We start from the raw sequence: 23402 nt of genomic DNA, 5'->3' as shown, positions 1-23402 counted from the left end.
ATGTTCTCGAGAAATCATCTTGACTGAAGAGCCCGTCTCTTCAGATCATAAGTGCTTCTTTCTCTATGTTAAATATTCTAAGAGATGACGCATCGACGTCATGCTGATGGGACTGCAGACAGCTTTCAGAGACACCTTTTAAAAAACAGGAGGTTTGTGGCTTTGTGCATTCCACTCAAGTAACAGAAGATAACCAAAGCTTAGGCCTTAAATGAATTAGAAACTCAATTCGAGCCTGTATGCTGTGTAATTGCTGTGACGCGCTACGCAATATCATTGAACTTCTATTTGTTTTGCTTATGCTGTGAAAAACAACTCCTATTGATTCAGGTTCTCAGAAGGAAAAGGAATAAAGTAGCCCGCTATTAGACAATCTAGGGTTTCCCAACACCTCTATCATCGGGGAATTATGGTCAAGACTGAGAGATACTCTACAGGCACGCCGGCTTGGCTTTCCTTGAAGGAACACATCTGGTCAACACACAGTCAACGTTAATTTGATCAAGGCCAGGGAATTTTGTTCTTGTAAGCGAAAATTAACACTTCATTCCCTTCGTCGGCAGAAATTCTACACCGTGGGCTAATGAAATTAGCTGAAAATGGTCCTGCTTTAAAGTATAATTAGCTCATTGTTAAGTAACCTTATTAATTTTCTTCCAAAGAGATTATTTTGAACCTTTGGGTCAAGAAAATGATGAAGTTTACTGTCGAGTCTCTACTGAAGGTTGATATGATTTTTGTTATTTTTATTATGAGTGCTACAAAAAAAGCCATCTCATTATAAAAACTGCATGTAGAAGAATAACTGTATAGATATCTAAAAATCATCTGCAAAAATGAGTAATGACATTTGGAGACATTTTTTTGCTCTTTCGTCAAATTATTTTGTGTGTTATTCAAGAACGGTTTGACTAATCAACTTGAATTCCGTAACATTTTGTCTGCATGGTCTGAAGATGATATGAGCCAATTTTCTAGAAAATCAGATCAACGGTCTAGGAGTTTTTCCTGAAAATTCATAATGGTGGAAAGATGGCTATGGTTAAAGTGATAGTTTAACCAAAAATGAAAATGTCATAATTTTCTCACCCTTATGATGTTCCAAACCTGTATGAATTTCTTTGTTCTGCTGAACACAAAATAAGATATTTTAAAGAATGTTGGTTTTCAAACAGTTGATGGTAGCTATTGACTTCCAGTACGGAAATACTATGGACGCCAATGGGGTCCATAGTTGGTTGACAGAATTTTCATTTTTGGATGAACTATCCCTTAAAGGAGAACTCCGGTCAATTTTAACATTGAGCTCATTTTTTTGTAAATTTGGAGTGCTGTCAGTACAGAGAACAACGACAAACATCGGTGTTGCCTACACCGTGTTATCCTCTTTTTAAAATTTGCACCCTGTTGACTTCAATGGGGCAAGTACTAAACCTGCTTTTAGCCTCTTAACATCCTTGATGTGTCATTACAAGTGCCCAGCCATTGTGAGTGATTCCTTCAGAGTGAACACGAGTGAATCTGACTGCAGTAGATGTGAAAGATATGAATAAAAGTGATGTTAATTCAGCCAGCGCACATACCTGTATTTACTTCCTGTTTTCGGTCGAAGTCCAAAGTAGTCGATTGACGAGTTCACGTGAACGTTTAGTTATCTATGATCACGCGCGTGAACTCGACAATCGACTACTGTGGACTTCGACCGAAACCAGGAAGTGTTTAGCCTAGTGACAGCACTCCAAATTTACAAAAAAATTAGCTCAATGTTAAAATTGACTGGAGTTCTCCTTTAAAGCTGGTCCATGAGCCTGGCAGAACTATTATTTTTCAGGCCTGTTGGTCTCATCCCAAAACCCCTCTAAAACGATCAAAATAAAGACCAGCTAGGACCAGGAAGCCATCTTAAGATGGTTTATGTTAAGTACATTTCCTTAGTTTTTTGTTTAGAACCTGACAATTGCTTTTCTGAAGCTGGGTGCAGTTCTTGTGAGTCAAATCTTTTCAATCAACCAGTCTGAACAACGAATCAGACTGAATCAGTCCGAGCAGAAAACCGATGAATGATCGATGAATCATCTAAAAGTATCAGAATGAACTTGATTGCATCACAGTTTTATTCATAAGAAACAGAGTTGATAAATACCTTTTAGAAAATATATTTTCAGCAAAGACATGTAAATTTATTTTAATATTAGTAAATGCAAATTACATTTAGAGTCTAACTGAATTTTAAGAAATGAACCAGTGCTGCAACACAATAAACACCCTTTTTAATAATAGCCTAATAATAATTAAATACGATGGTGTGTAAATAGTTTCATCATCACTCAAAAAAATGACTCATTGGACAAACTCAATTTAATTGATGGCAGGATTTCCATCCAATAAATATGTGTAGCCCCAACTTATAAAAAACTAATTCATGCAATGAAATGTAATTAAGTTGGTCCAACTCAATTTTGACTAACTTAAGTGAGTTGGTCCAACTCAATTATGAGCAACTTAAATGAGTTGGTCCAACTCAATTTTGACCAACTTAAATGAGTTGGTCCAACTCAATTTTGACCAACTTAAATGAGTTGGTCCAACTCAATTTTGATCAAATAGTTTAGATGAAATGGATACATTTAAAAATAAGTTTTATGCTTCTTAAACTTAAATTAGAACATTTCATTGAAAAATCAATTAGGAAATCCTTATTTTGTACCCCATAGAGACCAGAGACAAATCTTGATCGAGATGTTTTTATTTAAAACACAATAGTGCAATAGTTATTTAATGTGAAAAGTACTTAGAAAAATGCAAGTACACATTTTAAAGCCTTTTTCCAAACATGTACAAATGTCTTTGTTCTTACTGAACACAAAGGAATATATGTTAAAGAATATGGGAAACTGAACAGTTCTGGGCCACCATTGACTTCCATAGTAGGAAGAAAAAACAACAACTATGAAAGTCAATGGTGGCCCAGAACTGTTAAGTTTCCCATATTCTTTAACACATCTTCCTTTGTGTTCAACAGAACAAATACATTTATACAGGTTTGGAACAACCCCGGGATCAGTAAATGATGACATAATTTTCATTTTTGGGTGAACTATCCCTAAAGACAAGAACGACTAAGTAGAAATACACACAAAAAGTGTGTAAGAAAAAGCATGTAAGAGTGTTAAAAAAAAAAGTAATAATAATGTGTGGTGTGTGTGCGTGCGTGCATAAATATGTTAATGACTCAATATACAACAATGTATTCTCAAATAATTCTCATTGTGTTCTCAAAAAAAGTGCACATCTCATGCAAACAGCTTGATTTTAACTTGCTGGATTTTTGCATTCAGCCTATGTCCATCCAAGTTCATTAGGATTTTCTGGATAAACTTGAAGGTTTACTTGAGGTTGTCAGGAAAATTAAGATCAAGAGCATAAATGAGACCGAACAGCATGATGAATGCCAGGATCACGCAGTCTAGGTCCCTCAAAACCTTAATGCCCTCGATCACAACTCCTATGTCTTCTGTACAATCTCCTCTTTGGATTTTGTAAATCCCCATTTTCTGCATCCTCAGTGGCCTGGACAAAACACAAAACACTTTGGTTAAGCCCAGGTGAATTTGACCCTTTATATTTTAAAAGTAATCAGCAAATTGCATTGCTACTTTTCACTTTTACTATTACATTGTTGGCTGCCATTTATTTTCATTTTATGGACATAGACATACACATCTGAAAACTTCTACAAATTCTATTGTGTTCAGATGAACAATGAAAGGCATACACAAAGTTATTACCCCTGCAAAATTATTCCTATTAAAAAATACCTATTTTATTGTGAAATGAAAATGAAAATTGAGCATTTAATAATAATCAATCATATATTCTTTTAAAACATAAAAGTATTAACATTGTTGTTATATTCATAATAATCACTTACCACATACTCCTTGAAGAAAGAGTCTGGATCTTCAGTCAGGTAGATCATCAGGCCTTTCAGGGTGCACTCTCTCCTGATGTTTATGTTGTCACACTACAGCAGGGGGAAAATCAAGACTGAAATTAGCCAAATGCAGAAAGCTGTACAATAACTAGACAAAACAGAAGACATTGCATGCATTTATACTAACAGAGTCTCTGATCGCCAGGGCGTTTTTGATCTTTTGCCCCTTAACTCCTCCTTTGCTCTTGAAGATCTGCATCAGTTTATCTGAAAAGTGGTCCAGCTGTAGGAACATTGACTGCAGTGGCTTCATAGTGATCTGCATGAACTCTGCTTACACCTTCAAAATGGAAAAAAACAACAACAAAAAACAATTTCTTATTACGAAAAGAACCCAATAACGACTAAAATAAAACACTACATAACATGTTTACTTACTTCACTCTGCTGAAATAGAGCTGGCCATTGATTCTTAAACACCTCTATCATGGGCATTGGCTGACGACAATGGGTTTGAATTCTATTAATGAATGTGGAATGTGGATTGTGTTTCCGGTATCTGTGGGTGTTAAATGTACTGTAAATATTACTTTCAAATGCACATCCTACAAACATACACTGAACTGTTTCATTATGCCTGAGATGTCCATTTATGTGTTGAAAATAATCTTTCTGCTGCTAGCTCCTTGCATGAACACACATGATACTGGAATGTTGTTAATTCTTCTGGCTTTGGAGTTTCCTGTTTAGCATGTATTTTTGTATGTGTGATTAAGAAGCTTACTCCATGTACTAAACGTGCATGGGCAATCTGTGTATGGACATGGATAGCGAAAACTGCCCCTAAAGCACACATGAGTCTGCCTAAAATGCTGCAGAAACAAATACCTGCTAGCTAGTTTCGATGGACACATTCTTTGCACTAAAAAAGAAACAATCCTAAAAAGAAGAATAAAAAAGTATTATAAGATACCATATTTAACAAATGACACAAGCAGCCTAAATCAGAATATTTGAATATGACTTACTATAAATAGGAGGTTGCTGTTCACCTGGTCATGTTCATAAAACTGTGAAAGAGAAGATGTTGATTAGGAGTGGGAACCAGTACTCACATGAAAATATGCTTTTTGTTTACATGGTTCTGTTTTACCCAACTCGTTCACTTAAAGGATTAGTTCACCTCAAAATGAAAATTTCCTGATAATTTACTCACCCCAATGCCATCCAAGATGTTCATGTCTTTCTTTCTTCAGTGGAAAAGAAATAAATTTTTTTGAGGAAAACATTTCAGGATTTTTCTCCACACAATGGACTTCAACGGTAACCAAATAGTTGAAGTCCAAATCAATGCAATTTCGAAAGGCTCTGAAGTGCTTCAAAGGGCTCTGCATGATCCCAGCTGAAAAAAGAAAGACATGAACATCTTGTATGACATTAGGGTGAGTAAATTATCAGGAAATTTTCATTTTGAGGTGAACTAATCCCTTAATATGACACTTTACAATTCTCTCAAGTAATTAAATTGATTTTAAAATAATTTTAAATGTTTACTTGGTACAATTGTCTATATCTATGCATATATCTATGCATATCTATAGCATGCATTGTGTTTCATCGTGCAATTGATACGCAAAAATGACTTTTTATATCATATTATACGCCATCAAAGTGCGTATGTAATAGATAGATAGATAGATAGATAGATAGATAGATAGATAGCTGCTTATTTTTTTGAGAAACGAATGGGACTTCACAGAATACATAGATCGATAATTTCAACAAATATGCGTTTTATAGCGTTAATCAAATAGCGTGTTTACTGCAAAAACAGACGACTATCGTCCATTCTGTCACATTTTTCAGGTGTTCTGATGTAACTTAGGCTAACCCGTCTGTCACTTGCTCTGATTTACCTTGGGCAGCTCAGCTACGATGTTGTAAATAGGTAGTTTACATGATCAAAGTAATCTTAATATTGTGATTGTGAAACACGGAACACCTCACTTCATGATTTTATGGTGAAATGTCTTATTTTTCATGTTAGGCAGGTCAAATTTGATCAAGAAAAACGCACTGTGGCCAATTCAGCGTGAGTGAGTGACGCAGCTAAAAATAGACTCGGCGCCGAAACAATCGCGGCGATCGCAAGCCTCCAATTCATTTTATGACGGATCAATCCAGCTAGCAAGCCAATAAGTTAAGAACCAATTTTGCACAGTTACAGTCAAATTCGGGATCGTTAGACTGGTCTAACACAGAATTTGCACGTTGCGTGAGTAAGTTAAGCTATCGAAGGGACACTTAAAACAATTCACCTTGCATAACTTTCACATGCTGTTGCATATTTCACTCAAAATTATGATATAAGTTACACATCCTCTTACAGTGAGATAAATTCTTTATTACAAATACTCAAACAAGATAATACTTACCAATAACGAACGACGATGCGCAGTCCTTGCGGCGGCAGACGATAAAATGGCGGCCACACCCTCTGAGCATGTTCTTCTCTGAGCTTGTCTTGCACATGCGCAAATGACGCTCTCCGAAGCCAAATTAATTTGAGTTAACCAAATTAAATGAAATCTCATAGATGACACTATTTATACATTTTATGTTAGACTTATTAAATATATATACGTATTATTCCTAATTAGATATATTTAAATAAAGTGAACACAATTTAAATGTGTCATACCTAAGAAGGCCTTGAATCATTTTTTTGAGTGATCCCGGTGTAATAGTTTCTGCAAATTTCTGGGATAAATCTTGGCATTTTTGATGTTTATTAAGGCAGCTACAACTGCGTAAAAACAAGGTTTTGATGGAGTTGACCTGTAAGCTGATGGAGTTGACAAGTGCTCACAAAACTCTTTATATAGTGATATTATTTTTATTTTATTTTTGCATATGGGGAAATAATCTATTGTTGTTTCATGATTTTATTTACATATATATTTTGCCTGATTTACATGCCTTATATACATGGCATCTTTACATCTACTGTCACCATGAATTGAAAAAGAAAATTGATGATTCTTATTTTTATGGAATATTGCAGTTATTATTACAAATAAATAATTTGTACACATCTTTATTTTTTTTTATTTTTTTTACAACCTGTCACTCACAAGATCACAGCAATAGCAAACCCTGATGTAATGGACTTATAGAGCGAACATGCCAGTTTCCGACAGCTTAAGTCATGCAGGTCAGCACAAATAATATGTACGTAATTGATGCAGTTTAAAGACAAGCTACAGATCCTTTGGATTCTCAGTGGGAACATTTCTATTTCTGCTAATGCTTAACATTACACTCAACCTAACATAAGCTTCTTGTATGAGCTACTGAAGAACCAGAATGAGATGTAGGCCTACTGTATTGTAAGGAGAGAAAAAAAACATTGGAAGGATTGTTGTATTAAATTAAATATTAGTTCAAAATTTAGTTTGTTGTCTTAATTTGTTGTCTTGACAATCAGTTGTTGCTTCAGTTGACCTTTGTCAACTCCCTCTTTAACACCGTCAGATGAAGGTTTCAATTAATTTTGAAAGAAATATTGTATATATTTTTTTATTATTTATTTTGTTAAAATATTAAAACATCAACTGAACTACGATATTACATCTGATTTACCTAAGAACATTGGTTATACAGTATATGTTTAAGATTAAGTAGAGATTTAAGGAATGTAGGAAGTGGATAGTTATTAATAACCCTAACCAGAAAAAAAAATGCAGAGAATGTATTTTTTCCACTTAGCACCTTTACTGATCCCCATATTACATAAATGAAGACTTTATGCTGTTGTTGGATGAATCAAATTAAAATAGCATCCTTTTTAATGTGTCACAAATAAAGTTATGAAGTGAATTGTTGTACATTTTTAGAAAAAAACTTTTTCAGAAAAACCTTGCAAGGTTCATTATCTGAGACCTGTCTACAAATATATCAGTTATAGGTAATGTATTATTAAATAAAAAAAAACTAACTTCTAAAACATGTTTTGTCCCTTATCTCAAGAATCAGTTTCATATATATGCTTATGTATAGTGTATGCGCATGTGTGGTGTGTGTGTGTGTGTGTGTGTGTGTGTGTGTGTACCTAGGCTGCTTTCGCTATGTTATGTCACTGCGCGCGTTCTGTTTTGAATGGCAACGGCTTCTACCAATCACAGAACAGGACAGAGTGAGAGGGCGTTTCCGTTTCCCTCCGCGAGTCCGCGGCCTGTACTGTCGGTCACCTCCTGCTGCGCAGTTCTCGCTGAACGAGACGCGTCCTCTCCCCGGTGCGCAGGCGGGAGAGGCCTGAACGAAACGCGTAAACATCGGGCGTGGGACGCATGATTTTAAAGGACAGGGTGCTGCAAATGGAAGCGGATGGTTTTGTGCGCAGGCGGCGGATGACAGCGGACACATCGGGCGGCGATGCCGCGGTGGCCGGAGCTTCCGCGGGCGCGGAGATACACTGGCTCGGCGGCAGGTTCTGGGGTGTTTCGGAAAGTCTCGTTGGCACTTTGACACCTCGGTTAGCAGCAGAACCGGAGCTTCATGTTGGACATGTCTATGGCTCCCAAGAGGCCACTGATCTCTCGGAACCGGACTATGAGGGTTTGCCCCAGGGCGCCTCCACCAGCACGCACATGTTGGCAGGAGCAGTGGCAGGAATCATGGAGCATTGCCTGATGTTCCCTATTGATTGTGTGAAGGTAAATAAATGAGAGATGAGAGTTTTATAAATAATTTAAAAAAAGCAAAGAATTCATTTACTAACAGGTCTGGTGTGACTAGCAGGCCCTTGAAAGATCCAGCAAGGTCGAGTTAGTTTCCCTGTGGTCTCCTCTGTGTTTTACAGACTGCATACTTTTCAGACAGTCATTTCCCTCACGCCCTTTCTCAGATTTTAGTTTTTGTACTTTTAAACTTTACTACTGCACTTCACTTCGTCCTTGCGGTTATTAATGGTAATGTTCATTTGTAGTTCTGTAATCTCTTAAACATCAAGATCTGTCTGGACTAATCTGGTAATAACTAACTCAAGTCCCTTGTATGTAATTTCAGCAGCAACTTGCCTCTTTTTTTGTTGTTGTAATATGAATGCATCCTGTGGTTGGGAGTGTTTGTAGTACCTTTCTTTCAACGAGGTGTCATTATGAAACATGAACATGAGATTAGAAGGTCACACGTGGCTCTGCTCGTAAACCACATGACCATGTTGACGCTGCTCTGGGCTAGTGCGCATGCGCATTGATTCCGCTGTATTTTTAGTTCAAATGGTCTGTATTTAGATTATTTTTGTCTTTTAAGTTAAAGGTTACCATAGAAGACAGTACATTAACTAAATATATATATATTTTTAATATATGCATGCCATGCACCACAGCAGATCTGTGATATGCTCTAGTTCTGACTAGACTGATATCATAATGCATAGGGCTGGGTTTAAAAGTATCGATTTCTCAATTTAAATAAATTCAGATTTTGATGATCCCATGTGGAATAGATCTTAAGTGCTGTTTTCATTTGATAAATGCACACAACTTTGTAGCGTGCCTCCCATTCAATACATCGCAGTAAGCTTTGTTAATTTTGCAATGAAACAAAGTCTCAGCTTTCAAATTCTGTCAATTTTATCACAAAATTTCAACAATAAATATTGTGTGGCGCTCTTTAATGTGGTGTGACAGATCGCTGTAGAGCCTCAGTTCAAGCGGCAAACTGATCATCGCTTCCTCTTTAGTTATAGCATGAAATTAACTTGAATGAACATCAGAAGGTATGTTGAAAGAAATGGTACAGGTTACCGAAATACGTTTTATGTCTAATATAATCGCTCAGTCAGTCAATAAAATCAATAAAAAAAAAACTTGTAAACAGTGTCACGCGACTTTACATTTACCTTACAAAAGCCATTTATGTCTATGAACTTGGTAGTCAGCTAGAAAAATGAAGTCTATAGAGAAGCATTTTTATAAATCTATGCATAATATATTCATTAGGCTATTCTAAAGTATATAACCTAATGTATGTTTGAAGAAATTTGTCATGAAAACAAGTTTTTATTACAGCCACCAATTAAATGTTTATATTTCAAAAAACTAATTGGAGTAGAAACATAATTATGTCATTAAATGTATTATTCTAACGTTGTTATTATACAAAAACTTGTATATAGGTCTATCTACATGAATCGATATCAAATTAATTTGTGCTCAGAATTGAATTCAATCAAAAGCTTGGGAATCAAAATCAAATTGAATCAAATCATGAAATTTGTGTCATTACCCAGCCCTAATTCCTACTCTAAAACCATTGTTTCCCTGAACAGGACACTGTCATTTGTCACGTCACATGTAATGGAAGCTGCTTTGCAGGAACACTATAAGGCTACATTCACACTGCGAGCATTAGTGCTGAATTACGATTTATTTATTTTTTGTATAGCTGTTGACGTTGTTTCAAATGTGCTCAATATCAGATTCCAGTGCGAAAAGATCATGGTCCTGGACTGACTGGGTGGGTTAAATCTGATTCCCATGAATTAGTGATGAATGTTGATCTAGACTAGAGTGATGTAAAAGTTGCATGAAGACTGTTCAGACTGAGGTCGCATTGCAAAACATCTGACCTGTGTCAGATTTAGGACCACTAAAGCCTTGTTCAGTCTGTCAGTCCAAATCCGATTTGTGTGCATATCCGATTGGCATCCGATCATATTTAGCAAGTATAAATGTAAAAAAAAATCACACGAAATGCGATATTTACGAATCTGTTTCGAGCTACATTCATATATGGTTTGAAATCTTTTTCAAATTCCATTTCTGGAAATCCATTTCAGTCTGAGCACTCTAATGGGATTTAGCGTGGTTTGTCACTTTATCATGCCATGTAAAGCGTACACGTCAGACGTTGTTGTAGTAAACATGCTGAAAGTAGCTGCAGAAACAAGGTTGTGTTGTCTCAAAGTGCTGGTCTAGCAGAAAGTGATGTTTATATTGGAGACATGCTGAATTTTAAGACTGGCGGATATGACAGAAGGGAATAAAGCCGCGCATACCAGCCTGCTATCTTTCTGCCACTGCCTCAGAAGACGTAGTAGTCCAGCGCGGGCGCGGCTACACATTGTTATGTTGTAAATAAGACAACATCTGTATTGCACACCCCTCCACATTGATGCTGTTGTTGTTTCTGGCGTATAACGCAAGGTCATTGCTGTAGAAACCAATGCAGATATTCCGGAAAATGAAAGTGCGCCACGGGACATGCAAATCAGACCCAAACAGTTTCGATACACAGTCTGGACAGTCAATAATTTAGACCAGGTACACAAATAATCAGATTCGGACTGACAGTCTGTACACATAGCCATATGGAAGTGGTCCAAAACCGTAATTGAAAAGATGAGATTTTATGTGGTTTGTGCCATTCACACTGTTAGGAAAAGCAGATATGAGTCACATATGAGCAAACAACTCAGATTTGGGCCAAACTCTAAGGAAGTTGCTTTGAGTGTTCAGCTGCTCTTGTCAGGATAATGTGAAGGGTTCTTTACAGACGAAGACACTTTATCATGTCTTTTACAGCTGTTCTCTCCTAAATTAGCCAGTCCAGATTGTGAATCTAGAAAACACAAATCTGTTTTGCATATTAGAACATGTATTTTTTTTAAACCCTAAATATAAATATTTGCCATAGCCTACATGTTGGGCTTTTCCCCTCAAATTTTCATATGCTCAGAATGCCACAATGCTCCAACTGCCACACATTTTACAAAAATGTAAAATTATCTTCCCCTCTTCATCTACCGATCAGAGATCACGTATGATGGTGCAGTCAGTTTTTAATATATCAATCTATCAAATCAAGTTCGCGGCACGTTTTTCTTGTTGGGTGAATATCTTAATTTTGAAATTGGTTGTAGTATTTTCCTGTTAAATATTTCTTTGGTCTGTGTCTCTTTGCAAAACATGTAAATTCCAAGCTGAGGTTGATTCACACCAGTATGAGTCATTGGGGAAGGTAAACGTAGAAGGATTTACCCTTGAGTCAAAGGTTAAGTTTAAATCACTGAACACACAGGGTCAGGGTGGCACACTGCACATTGGCCCTGTTTAGAGAAGAGAATTAGAACAAAGTGTAGAACGCTGAAGTAATATATATTATTTGCAAGCACAGATGAAATTGGTTCGTTACTTTAATTTGTACAGATCTACTTTCTTTTTAAACCAATATTATGTATTTGAATACCTTTTTTGAAAGTTGCTTTGTTTATCAAATGTGAGTTGTGAATCTAAACTTTTTTATTTTTTTGGATTATGCTTCACTATAATAACAGAAAATAATTTAAAAATAATCAGTAATCACAAATTACTTAAAACGTATGGAAGGGAATTCATTTTGAGAATGGACTTAATCCTAGTACGCTGTTTCTTAATGGAAATATTTTCCTTTGTTGTAATAAAAGATCAGTTCTTTGTTTTGCAAGGTTTCAGATTTAATCTCTGTACTTTAGTCTATTTTGCAATCCTGAGCATTTCAAGAGCAATCTTGGAACTTCCTGTCGGAGGTTGCAGTTCCTCACTCCCCTGTCATGAGGAACTGGTTTTAGATATGATTTACGCACATTTATTGGCAAATATAATTATTTCCCGGGCCTTTTATAATGGAAGTACTGTTTCCTTACAGGTTTAAAACTACTCAAATTTCACCACATTGCTGCTGCTGCTTCTGAACTAATATTTTCAGCTACTCTTAATCTGACCTCGTCAATACAAACATGACTTTTGTGGTAGTCTAAAGTTCACAACGTAAACCTACTAAACATGTGCATTACTGGCTGCTTCCGTTCCAACATTTAGTTTTCGTCCTGTTGAAAGCCAGTGTTTCTGCTTCAGTGTTTCAGTCATCTTCAGGCACTGATTTGCATCCATGTTTCTGATGTACATCAGGTGATACAGTAGCGCTGCAGGAAAAGAGGATTAGGTAGATTAAGTCCCTGTGTGACCTTATTGCTTCAAACTTCGGTTCTGATCTACAGATCCAATGACTCAGCATTGTAATGCATTGTTTGCAAGGCTGGATTCAATCATATTTGTTTTATTTTTGCGGTCTACAGTTTTTTTTGGTCTATTTTAAATTGATTTACATAAATTGTAAACCTTATACGTACTTAATTTAACGCACATTTTTTTTGTGTGTGTGTTGGATTGGTATCACTTTTTTGCAGGCCTGAGATAATAAATTAAAAATAAATAAGGACATTTTGGGACACAGGGCTGTTGCTAGAAGGGAAGAAAGATGGTGGCGATTCTCGGGGCCCCTGGCTTTCGTGGGGCCCCCCGTGATTTCAACCGAAGGGGGAATATACTCTCCCCCACCGGAATGCAATTCTAACCAAGAGGAATCACCACCAACCTAGAAAATTATACAAAATCAAATCCTGCTGATTTAAATATCAGCAAGGTAGTATTTTGCCCGATTTTAAACTCTGAATTGAATTCACAAAAAAAGACAAGTAAACAGTCAGTACTAAAATAAGGAGTAGCACAAATAAATAAAATAGAATAAAGATACAAATAAAATAAACAGTGCTTTAAGTTTTTTGTCTAACAGTAGTATTGAAGTAATTAAATTCCTTTAAAATTTCTAAGGAATCAAATGTAAAATACTGTATGGTCTTCCCTGAATAAACTAAATACATTAATCATTGCGATTAAGGTTACAAAAGTTAGTCATTCAAGAGCCGCACGTCATTAATGTCCTTCAAACAATAAAAGACAGAAAAAATCAGAGACAGCAGCTGGATTATTAGGCTGCTGTCACTTTAAGACCGAATGCACGGATCCAATATACTGTTACACGTGCAGTTACACAACTGTTTACATTCACTTACGACAAAACTGACTGTTTATGTGCATACTCGTCAAGACAGTGATTTTGTATGTATACATTTGGCCTTGATAGAGTCCACCAAGGGATTGTAATGACATTGAAATTATTTATAAATTGTAGATGTATTATTTCCAGCAATTTTCGCAGATTAAATATATAATATATTGTATTATGTATGTATGAAAAGAAGTTGCTTAAAACTTTTTATTTTTGCGTGGGACAAATAAAGTATCAGCAGGTCTGAATTAAAAATTTCTATATCCACATTAAACTAATACGTTAATCTACATTCCGGGGCTTGTAAGTAAACAGTTGTTCTTTGTTGCAGACACGCATGCAGAGCCTTCAGCCAGAGCCAGCTGCCCGCTACCGTAACGTGATGGACGCTCTGCGGCAAATCGTGAGGACAGAGGGAATCTGGAGGCCAATCAGGGGCCTGAATGTTACAGCTGTAGGGGCGGGGCCTGCCCACGCACTTTACTTCGCCTGTTATGAAAGGTTGAAAAAGGTCCTCAGTGATATCATCCATCCAGGAGCAAACAGTCATTTGGCGAACGGTACCAGTTTTCCCGCCCATCAGCACTGCTGATTTCCTCTTACCAGCACACCCACAATTCTAGACTGATTGGCATGCTTTTCTACGTAGGGCAGTCAGTAAACATGGTCTTTTTTGCTTTTTCATAAGGCCTTTTCAAATGAACTGTATTCACATATTAGATCCATTGGTAGTGTCCAAAGTTACTAAAGTAACTAAGGCCCTGTTTACACCTGGTATTAAGATGCATTTTGGTCGATCGGATCACAAGTGGACGACGTTAAATACAGGTGTAAAATGGGTCTGAAACTTTTTGAGCTTGCCCACTTTCGACCACTTCCAGAGGGAGCCGAAAACGCATTCAACCGTAAACATTAAGGGAATAAACGTTATTGGAATTATCTTAAAAGCTAAACCTAATGTAATGTCACTACGCAAGCTAAACTGACCTGCGGTATGTCCATATAATGAAAAGTGTTCATTATAAAGCTTAAATTATGCATAGTAATGGAACACTAGTTTATTAATAAGTGATTGATTTATATTTTATTATTGCATTTATCAAATTGTGCTGTAGTGGGTATTTAGACTTAGGGTGCTTTCACACTAGCACTTTTGACGCACACCCGACTGATGTCGAACTCTGGTTTGGACCAGGCAATCGAACCAAGTGTGAAAGCATCCTTAGGGCCAGATTTACTAAACAGAGCAAATTAGCATGTGGCCGCAATCTAATAAAAGCACCGGTGGGAGTGGAAAGTTCTGCAGGATATCTACTGAGAGTGTGCAAATTCAGTAATGTCAGGTGCAAAATCTGTTAATTCACCCAAAAACAAAAACTTGTCATCAGTACTTACCCTCATGTCGTTCCAAACCCATAAGACTTTTGTTCATCTTCGAAATGCAAAAGAAGAAATTGTATTAAAAGATTGTAAAACTAATCTATCTGAATCGAGCGGTTTAGTTGCAAATGTTCTGAAGAGACATGATCGCTTTATATGATGAACAGATATAAACATTGATCAGAGAACACAAACAGAAGCTCAACCGTACTTGCTTAATGCGTGAGAAAAAACCTCATTGGTTCTTGCTGAAGCTCAAACGTGCTGCGTAACACGAGAATGAACCTCATTGGTTCTTGCGAAAGCTCAAACGTGATGCATAACACGAGAATGAACCTCATTGGTTCTCGCACGTCAAGCGAACATGGTTGAGCTTCCGTTTACCACAACTTATGATGTGTGAGTTGATGAATGCTTATATGTGAATAAAAGCCTAAATTAAATCCATTTATCACATAAAGTGACCGAGTCTCTTCAGAAAATTTGGACTAAACCGCTCAATTTATATGGATTAGTTTTACAATCTCTTTAAGAACTTTTTGAAGAGTCAAATGGTAGTTGCGTAGCTGTCAATGGAGGGACAGAAAGCTCTCAGATTTCATCAAAAAGATCTTCATTTGTGTTCTGAAGATGAACAAAAATCTTACGGGTTTGGAACAACATGAGGGTGAGAGTTTTAATTTTTGGATGAACTAAACATGTGAGGGGTGTTAAATAATGGTGAAAATACCTGAAAATTGACTACTGCAAACCTTAGTAAATCACATTGCATGATTCTTTTAAATACTCTCTGCCCATAAATGTTGCTGTCTTGACATGAAAACTCCTACATATGCAATAAGGTCAGCACAAGTATAACTGTGTCCACGGCTTTTCATCGGCTGTCCTGACGGTAGTTTTTTTTAACGGCAAAAGAGGCTTTGTGCCGGCGCAAGCTGTTAGTAAATCTCGGCCTTAGACTCAACATTGCGGAGCTCATGGTAAAAGTCATTGTTGGTGTTGCTGTGTCTCTTTTCTTTCTCTTTCCTCCAGGTCAGGGTGAAAGGGTGGTAAGTAACTGCTGGCATATTACCGTTTACCAGTAGAATACGAAAAGGGATAAAAAATAATTATTTGGCATCATATTATTATTATTTTTGGATCATGATTTGCAGGAAAATGCCTCATGTCCTGTTAGCATCTCTGTATTTTGATTGTATTCTCAGAGGTAGCAGCGGCAGTTTTTGCTTTTTACCGTAAAACAGACACGATGAGTGAAGTAATTGCCAGTATTCTGAACAAAAGACTCTTTCTTTCCTGACTCCACATTCCCCAGAGTTTATCCAGTCAATCCTTAATCTCTCTGTTAAATCATGGGGGGTATTTGGTGGCTGTTCAGGTTTTTGAACAGTTTTTGTTTGACCGTGATCTGATCCATCTGTATATCTGATTGTTGTATTTTGATTCCTGTGACTGTCCACTGTGTGCATGCCCTAATTTTGGTGCTAATTTCTGAGGGTCTGTGTTACAGGGACAGCTGGATGTGTTGCCACATTGCTTCATGATGCTGCCATGAATCCAGCTGAAGGTATATTAGCTTTAATCTTCACTTTATTTACTATTACACTTCACTTCTATTGAAAAAGTCTTTAATATAGACTGCCATTCAAAAGTTTGGGTCAGTAAGATTTTATTTTCTGGTAGGTTTACTTTTTTTCTGTAAAGATGCATTAAAATTTATGACACTAAAGACGTTTATAATGTTACAAAATATTTGTATTTAAAATAAATACTGTTCATTTGAACATTCTATTCTTCAAAGAATCCCAAAAATGGTTTCCATAAAAATATTAAGCAGCACAACTGTTTTTAATAATAATTTTATTAGAGATGCACCGATGTATCGACCGGCGATATTTATCAGCCGATTTTTGATCAATTTAAAACCATTGTCTATAGCATGAAAAGGCCGATATAACAAACCGATGTTTTATGAATTAACTGTGTGTATACCCTACGTTGTATAATGTCTGTTTCATAATACAACATTTTTCTCTGGGTAAAATACTTTTTTTTTTTCATGAAAGTTTATCCTTTGCACATGTTTTTAAGCCTTGTGAATTTAAATATTCAAGCGCAAGATAATGTAAAAGAGCACTCAATTCCACTTAATTATGCTCATTTGATTAAACAACAAAAGACAAAAAAAGCTCACTATTCTTAAAGGAACACTCCACCGTTTTTTGAAATAGGGCTTATTCACCTTCTTTCCTACATTTAGATAGGTGGGCAAATGCATTTTTGTCTCAGTGCATGCATTGTTTTAGTTTGACAGGGTCGGCGCTAGCTTAGCTTAGCATAATGAATAGAATCCTTTGTTGCCAGCTAGTAGTACCTAAAAAACACCTAATTACTTCTCGTGGCCTGCGTATTCACAACGAGTACAAATAAGCGATGCAGATTAACACTAGGCGATTTCCTATGCAGATATTGACTTGGGACTATATTAGGGGGAAGCACAGGCGAAGCACTGCTACTTGGGCGCAGAGATATCTTCGCCTGTGCTTCCCCCTAATATAGTCCTTAATATATAAGTCAATATCTGCCTAGGAAATCACCTAGTGTTAATCTGCATCGCTATTTGTACTCGTTGTGAATACGCAGGCCACAAGAAGTCATTAGGTGTTTTTTTTTTTTTATATCACTTTTACTCAGGACATGCTAGCTGGCAACAAAGGATTCCATTCATTATGCTAAGCTAAGCTAGCGCCGACCCTGTCAAACTAAAACAATGCATGCACTGAGACAAAAATGCATTTGCCCACCTATCTAAATGTAGGAAAGAAGGTGAATAAGCCCTATTTCAAAAAACGGTGGAGTGTTCCTTTAACCAATTAACTTTAATGTATATTTAATCTATAAAATGAATAATATATATTACATCTGATTACTTAATTTCTATACATGAAAACTACTGTTTGACCTACCTGAAAAGCACTGTTTATTTCATATGCATCTTTGCTCTGTTGTATTTATGAATTTATGTTGGCCTTTTGAATGTTAAATGGATCCAATCCACGTTCAATTGAAATTATTTAACGATGCAGCAATAAAATAGATAATGGCTGCTAATTTAAAACATGATCAAAACACTAATCTACTTTAATGAGAAAAGTTCAAAAAAGAGAGCAAGTGACAAATATCGGAATCAGCCAATAGTTTGTTAAAATCGGTATCGGCACAAAAAAAATCCTATCGGTGCATCCCTAGATATAATTATTATATATATATAATGTAATATTTCATAATATTACTGTTTTTTCCAGATAAATGCAGCCTTAATGGGCATATTTTCAAGACACTTTCAAAAACATTTAAAAATGTTAATGACCCCAAACTTTTGAATGGTAGTATGTTTATTGTTCTACTTTGCATCTGTATCTAGTTTACATGGATACTTTTTTTTTACTTGTATGGGTCCTCTTAGTTTTTTTTTTCTTTTACATTTTTGGGGCACATACTATGGTAGGAGAAAAAGATAGAAAGGAGAAAGTTGCTAAAAAAAATTCTCCTCCAAATAATGCACAAATTGTGCAGCATACCTTAACCTCCCAGCCAGGAGGTGGCAGAAAATATCTAAATTCACTACAAAACTCTCTCTCTTCCTTAAAAAAAATAATAATAATTTTTTTTCAAAAGACAGCCTTGTGAGAGCAGATTGGCCTTGCTCTAATTAACAGCTGCGCGATGTTGAAACGGTAGCATTAGCCGAAATCCCCCAGTGGCCCGAGTCTCAGTCAGACCGCAGCGTCTGTTTCTGCACTCTTGAGGCTCAAGGTTAACGGCGCAGGTGCCAGACTAAGACCTTGCGTAGACACCTGCTCTCCTTCTGGTCCGTTCCCAGCAGACCGCTTGACTGTAGGTCACGCAGGAGGCTCGTTTGATCCGCTCGCGTCCGGATGAAACGGACATTTCTCCTTTGATGGGCCTTACTGTATTTCAATCACGACCTGACTTGTTCACGCACTTGATTAACGTCCCCCTTCCTGTCCTCTTTTGTTTCCTGTCTGGACCGCGATGACCTCCCCTTGTTCAGTGGTGAAGCAGAGGATGCAGATGTATAACTCGCCGTACCGTGGCGTCCTGGACTGTATGCGCTGCGTGTGGCAGCGGGAGGGGATGTTGGCCTTTTATCGCAGTTACACTACGCAGCTCACCATGAACGTGCCCTTCCAGGCTTTGCACTTCATGACGTACGAATACCTGCAAGAGCTGTTGAACCCCCAAAGACAATACCACCCCTCGTCCCACATGGTGTCGGGCGCGCTGGCGGGCGCAATCGCCGCCGCCGCCACAACGCCGCTGGACGTTTGCAAGACGCTGCTGAACACGCAGGAGTCTCTGGCTCTCGATTCTGTCAGCCAGGGCGGAAGACACATCTCAGGCCTCGGCCATGCCTTCCGGACTGTCTACAGGCTTGGCGGCCTGCCCGCTTACTTCAAAGGCGTTCAAGCCAGGGTCATATACCAGATGCCCTCGACCGCCATCAGCTGGTCCGTCTACGAGTTCTTCAAGTACATTATCACCAAACACCAGCACGAGAAGCGCAGGATCCAGAGGGACGGAGAGAAGTAACCAGCAAGACCCTGGCATACCCAACCTGATAAGCACTCGAGCTGCAAACGGACTGATTTAATAAATGATACGCACATATAGAGTTCGAAACACTCATGTCTGTTTACTTCTTTTCATTCAGCATTTAATACTTTCCTGTATAATTCAGCTAATAATCATGACCTAAGTTTTCACTGTGACAGCTCAAAAAAAAAAAAACCCATCTTTGTGAGTCCCACAAGAGGGCATCAGAGGCCTCTTCAGACTTGATATGCTAATGAGGGGGCGGTCCTTTAAATGTGTGGGTTGGCATCAGAATCTCTAGACTTCTCCAATTCCTTTTTTTTCCCATCTAAACAGTACCGAGAAGAGCAAACCTGAAACAATTTTTTTAATATACCCAGCCAAAACCAATGCGCACAATTTAAGACGTATCTGTACATTCAAATTGGGATTTTAAATGTCATTTAAATCATTGTTTATGGCAGAATGTAGACCTGTACAGTAATTTATTGCCTTCTCTGGATGAATAGCACTCAGAGGTAATGAAAGATATATGTTAGAGGTATTTTTGTAGTATCTGGCTGTGGCATTTCGTCAGCACTTGTGGGAAATGCTCCTGCAGTTGTTCCAAAGTTTTGAGGCGGAGATCACTGCCCCTCCACAACTTCTAGAAATAGTTTTGAGGTCTCTAGGGGACGCCCGCATAGATCTGTATGAGAGCTTTAGAAAGACACAGTCCTTTCTGCCCAGCATTAGTAATATCTAGTCAACAATGCCTTACACATGCAGATCACATGGCCTGAGTGTCATTTAAATCAGATTCTTTATCTATCGAGGTCCTTCTGAGTAATTAAATGAATATGAATTGGTTTGAGTTATTTCTTGATGGACACTAGAATGTATTTTGGTTTGCTCTTAACTGAATTTGAGCGCTTGTTTTTGAAGGTTTCTGCTGAAACTATGGAGTTTTATTGACAGCAGTCTGACTGCCCCGTTCCATTTTGTTCCTCAGCTTCCAATAAATTCGCAGCGCAGGAAATTCCTTGGCATGCATAAAGCTGATGTCTGTGTGATTTCAATAATTTATCTGTAAACTCATTTAATTTGGGAGTTAAATGAATGTTCTGGGTTAACACGATTTATTTTTTTGACTGGTTTGTATATAAAAAATTGCACTCATTATATCATTCAGAAGTTTGGGGTTGGTATGATTTATGTTTTTGAAAGTAGTCTCTTGTGCTCAACGAGGCTACATTTATTAGATGAAAAATGCAGTAAAAATAGTTATATTCTGAAATATTATGGCAAACTAAATTAATTATTTTCTATTTAAATATGTAATTTATTCCTTTATCCACATGATCCTTCAGAAATCATCTAATATACTGATTTGCTGCTCAAGAAACATGTATATCAAGAAGTTTGTATAATGTAAAGAATATACAGTATATAATATAAAACTGGTTAACATTAAGAAACATCCATCCACAGTGATTACAATGGTAAAACATTCACCTATAGTCCCAGTACTTAAAAGATGAATTTAGACACCTTTGGAGCTCAAATGTCTCGTTTTTTGCTTTTTGAATCTTCTGGAACTGTTTGTACCATTGATTTCCAAGTGCATTACTGTATATGGCGACCCTTGATTTATTTTTTGCATTTATACTTGTTTCATGTGTGTTAACATTCCTACTTGGATGCTCATAAGTTAGTCATTACTTCCTGAAAAGCTATCCAGTATATTTAGATACACGACTTGGCCTAATTCCTTTGTGTGGATTGTGGAATTCCTCTGCTGGTGTCCTCGGGAATGAAGGAACAGCACCTCTAAAGCAGGAAGAGTTGAAAGATCTCTGTTGGTGGCAAATTCAGTGTTTGGTCTAAGACGCAGGTGCACATGTGACCTTTGACTTCAAGTTTCCGAACAATTGCCAGGGGTGTACATGGAGGAGCTCTCACTTTACCTGCATGCTAATGTCTGGACAAGAGGGTTAAATGTTTCTTTTTTTTATGAGACAGCCTCTAATGTGGCGCTAAAAGTATTTGGACACTTAAACACAGTTTCTCAGTCTTTTTTGTGTGTGTGTGTGTGTGTGTGTGTGTGTGTGTGTGTATGTGTGTTTTGCTGTCAAGCACCTGGTGCCAAGGTAAGTTTTTAGAAGATGCATGAAGCCAGTTCCTCTCAAGTTTGCATATGTGTAATTAATTTATTAATTGCTGGTATATTAACCACTAACTTTTGACAATCACAAAGTGTGTGAGTGTGTTAGAATTTAGTATTTATATATAATCAAGAGAGACAAAAAAAAAAGACATGTTACAAATGATCTCCATTTCAAATAAAGGCTGTTCATTGTTCAAAGAATCCTGAAAAAAGTATCATGAGATTTGATTTTACACCAAAATATTAATCAGCAAAAACTATTTTCAACATTGACAATCAGAACCATTATTAATAATCGAGCACCAAATCAGCACATTAGAATTATTTCTGAAGGATCATGTGGCACTGACGACTGGAGATACAGCTTTGACATCACAGGAATAAATTATGATGTGTTGTTTATGGTTTATAACTTGTCTTTCCTTGAAAAATGTTTAAAATCCCTATTGATATTTTACATAATGCAATTATGCATTTTTTAAGTGTATATATTATTTTAAAACCTGTCACAATAATGTCCTGATGGGGTTCAAAAAATCCTCCCTTTTCTCTAAAGCTATGAGAGAGAGCAGATGACAGACGAAGAACCGTCAGTCCCGCTCCTGAGAGCCGCAGGCTCAGCCGGCTGAACGTGAACTTGACTGTCAGTCTGCCAGGTGGAAGAGCTGGACTGTAATGGAGACGCACATGGATGTCACTGTGAGTTAGACCTGATTCAAACGCCCAAGGCAAAGGAAAAAGAGTCAAACGATCTCAATGCAATTTTGTACTTGGTTTCAATTCAACTGTTTGCTCTTGCAAAGTTTATTTTCTGGGACTAATCATAGAATGTCAAGGTGGTGTTGACTTTAGTCTGCCATTTCTAAGAACTTATCAAATTTGAATACAAACCTGACATGGAAATCAGGTCTGGAGTTTCTATCCTTGGATGCCTCAGTGGATACACAGGTCTAACGCCAGTCATAACCATTGTGTTCATGTAATGTCTTTATATTATCCTGTTTTCAAATACACATTGCAGGACACTGAATCATTTGCTTTCAGAAAGAATCCATATCCATCATTAGACATCATTGTTCTCTCTTTTAAAGTAATACGGGATTTAATGAGAACATTGGGTATCATTGAAAAATATGTATGAAGTTCAAAAAACGAAATCTGGGTGATTTTGCTGCTGGTTCCGTTTGCAGGTGCAAGATGATATTTTTGATACAGTCTTTATTCTCTACTCCAGACGCATATCTTGTCAGGGAGACATCTGTTCAAACAGGGAGTGTTAATGAACACTCTTTGAATGTCTGAAAGTGTGTGATGGTGTGTTTCACCCCACCCTAGCTTTCGTTTATGTCTCTCCTCCCATCCGTGTCGCGGGTGGCCCGCACGAGCTTGCCCACAATGGTGCTGATGAGCTTCCTCTGCAGAGTCTGTAGG

General features: G+C 37.2%; 2 protein-coding genes across 2 annotated transcripts; one reads left to right on the top strand and one right to left on the bottom strand.

Annotated features, from left to right (window-relative positions):
* Positions 1-2732: 2732 nt before the first annotated feature.
* LOC308682197 (uncharacterized protein) lies at positions 2733-6449 on the bottom strand. The gene is made up of 8 exons (XM_081351717.1): positions 6370-6449; positions 5151-5336; positions 4963-5004; positions 4823-4873; positions 4373-4493; positions 4122-4274; positions 3932-4024; positions 2733-3570 (listed from the first exon to the last, which is right to left on the bottom strand). Exons 6-8 carry the CDS (start codon positions 4257-4259, stop codon positions 3484-3486), a joined length of 318 nt encoding a protein of 105 aa, XP_081207843.1. The 5' UTR covers positions 4260-4274; positions 4373-4493; positions 4823-4873; positions 4963-5004; positions 5151-5336; positions 6370-6449; the 3' UTR covers positions 2733-3483.
* Positions 6450-7686: 1237 nt separating this feature from the next.
* Positions 7687-20866, top strand: slc25a28 (solute carrier family 25 member 28). Its single transcript, XM_081351852.1, has 4 exons — positions 7687-8649; positions 14160-14388; positions 16719-16775; positions 19284-20866. Exons 1-4 carry the CDS (start codon positions 8284-8286, stop codon positions 19820-19822), a joined length of 1191 nt encoding a protein of 396 aa, XP_081207978.1. The 5' UTR covers positions 7687-8283; the 3' UTR covers positions 19823-20866.
* The last annotated feature ends 2536 nt before the right edge of the window (positions 20867-23402 follow it).

This window comes from Scardinius erythrophthalmus (genome assembly GCF_964197995.2).
Source record: "Scardinius erythrophthalmus genome assembly, chromosome: 21".
NCBI lineage: Eukaryota > Metazoa > Chordata > Actinopteri > Cypriniformes > Leuciscidae > Scardinius > Scardinius erythrophthalmus.
This window is presented reverse-complemented; position numbering and strand designations above follow the sequence as displayed.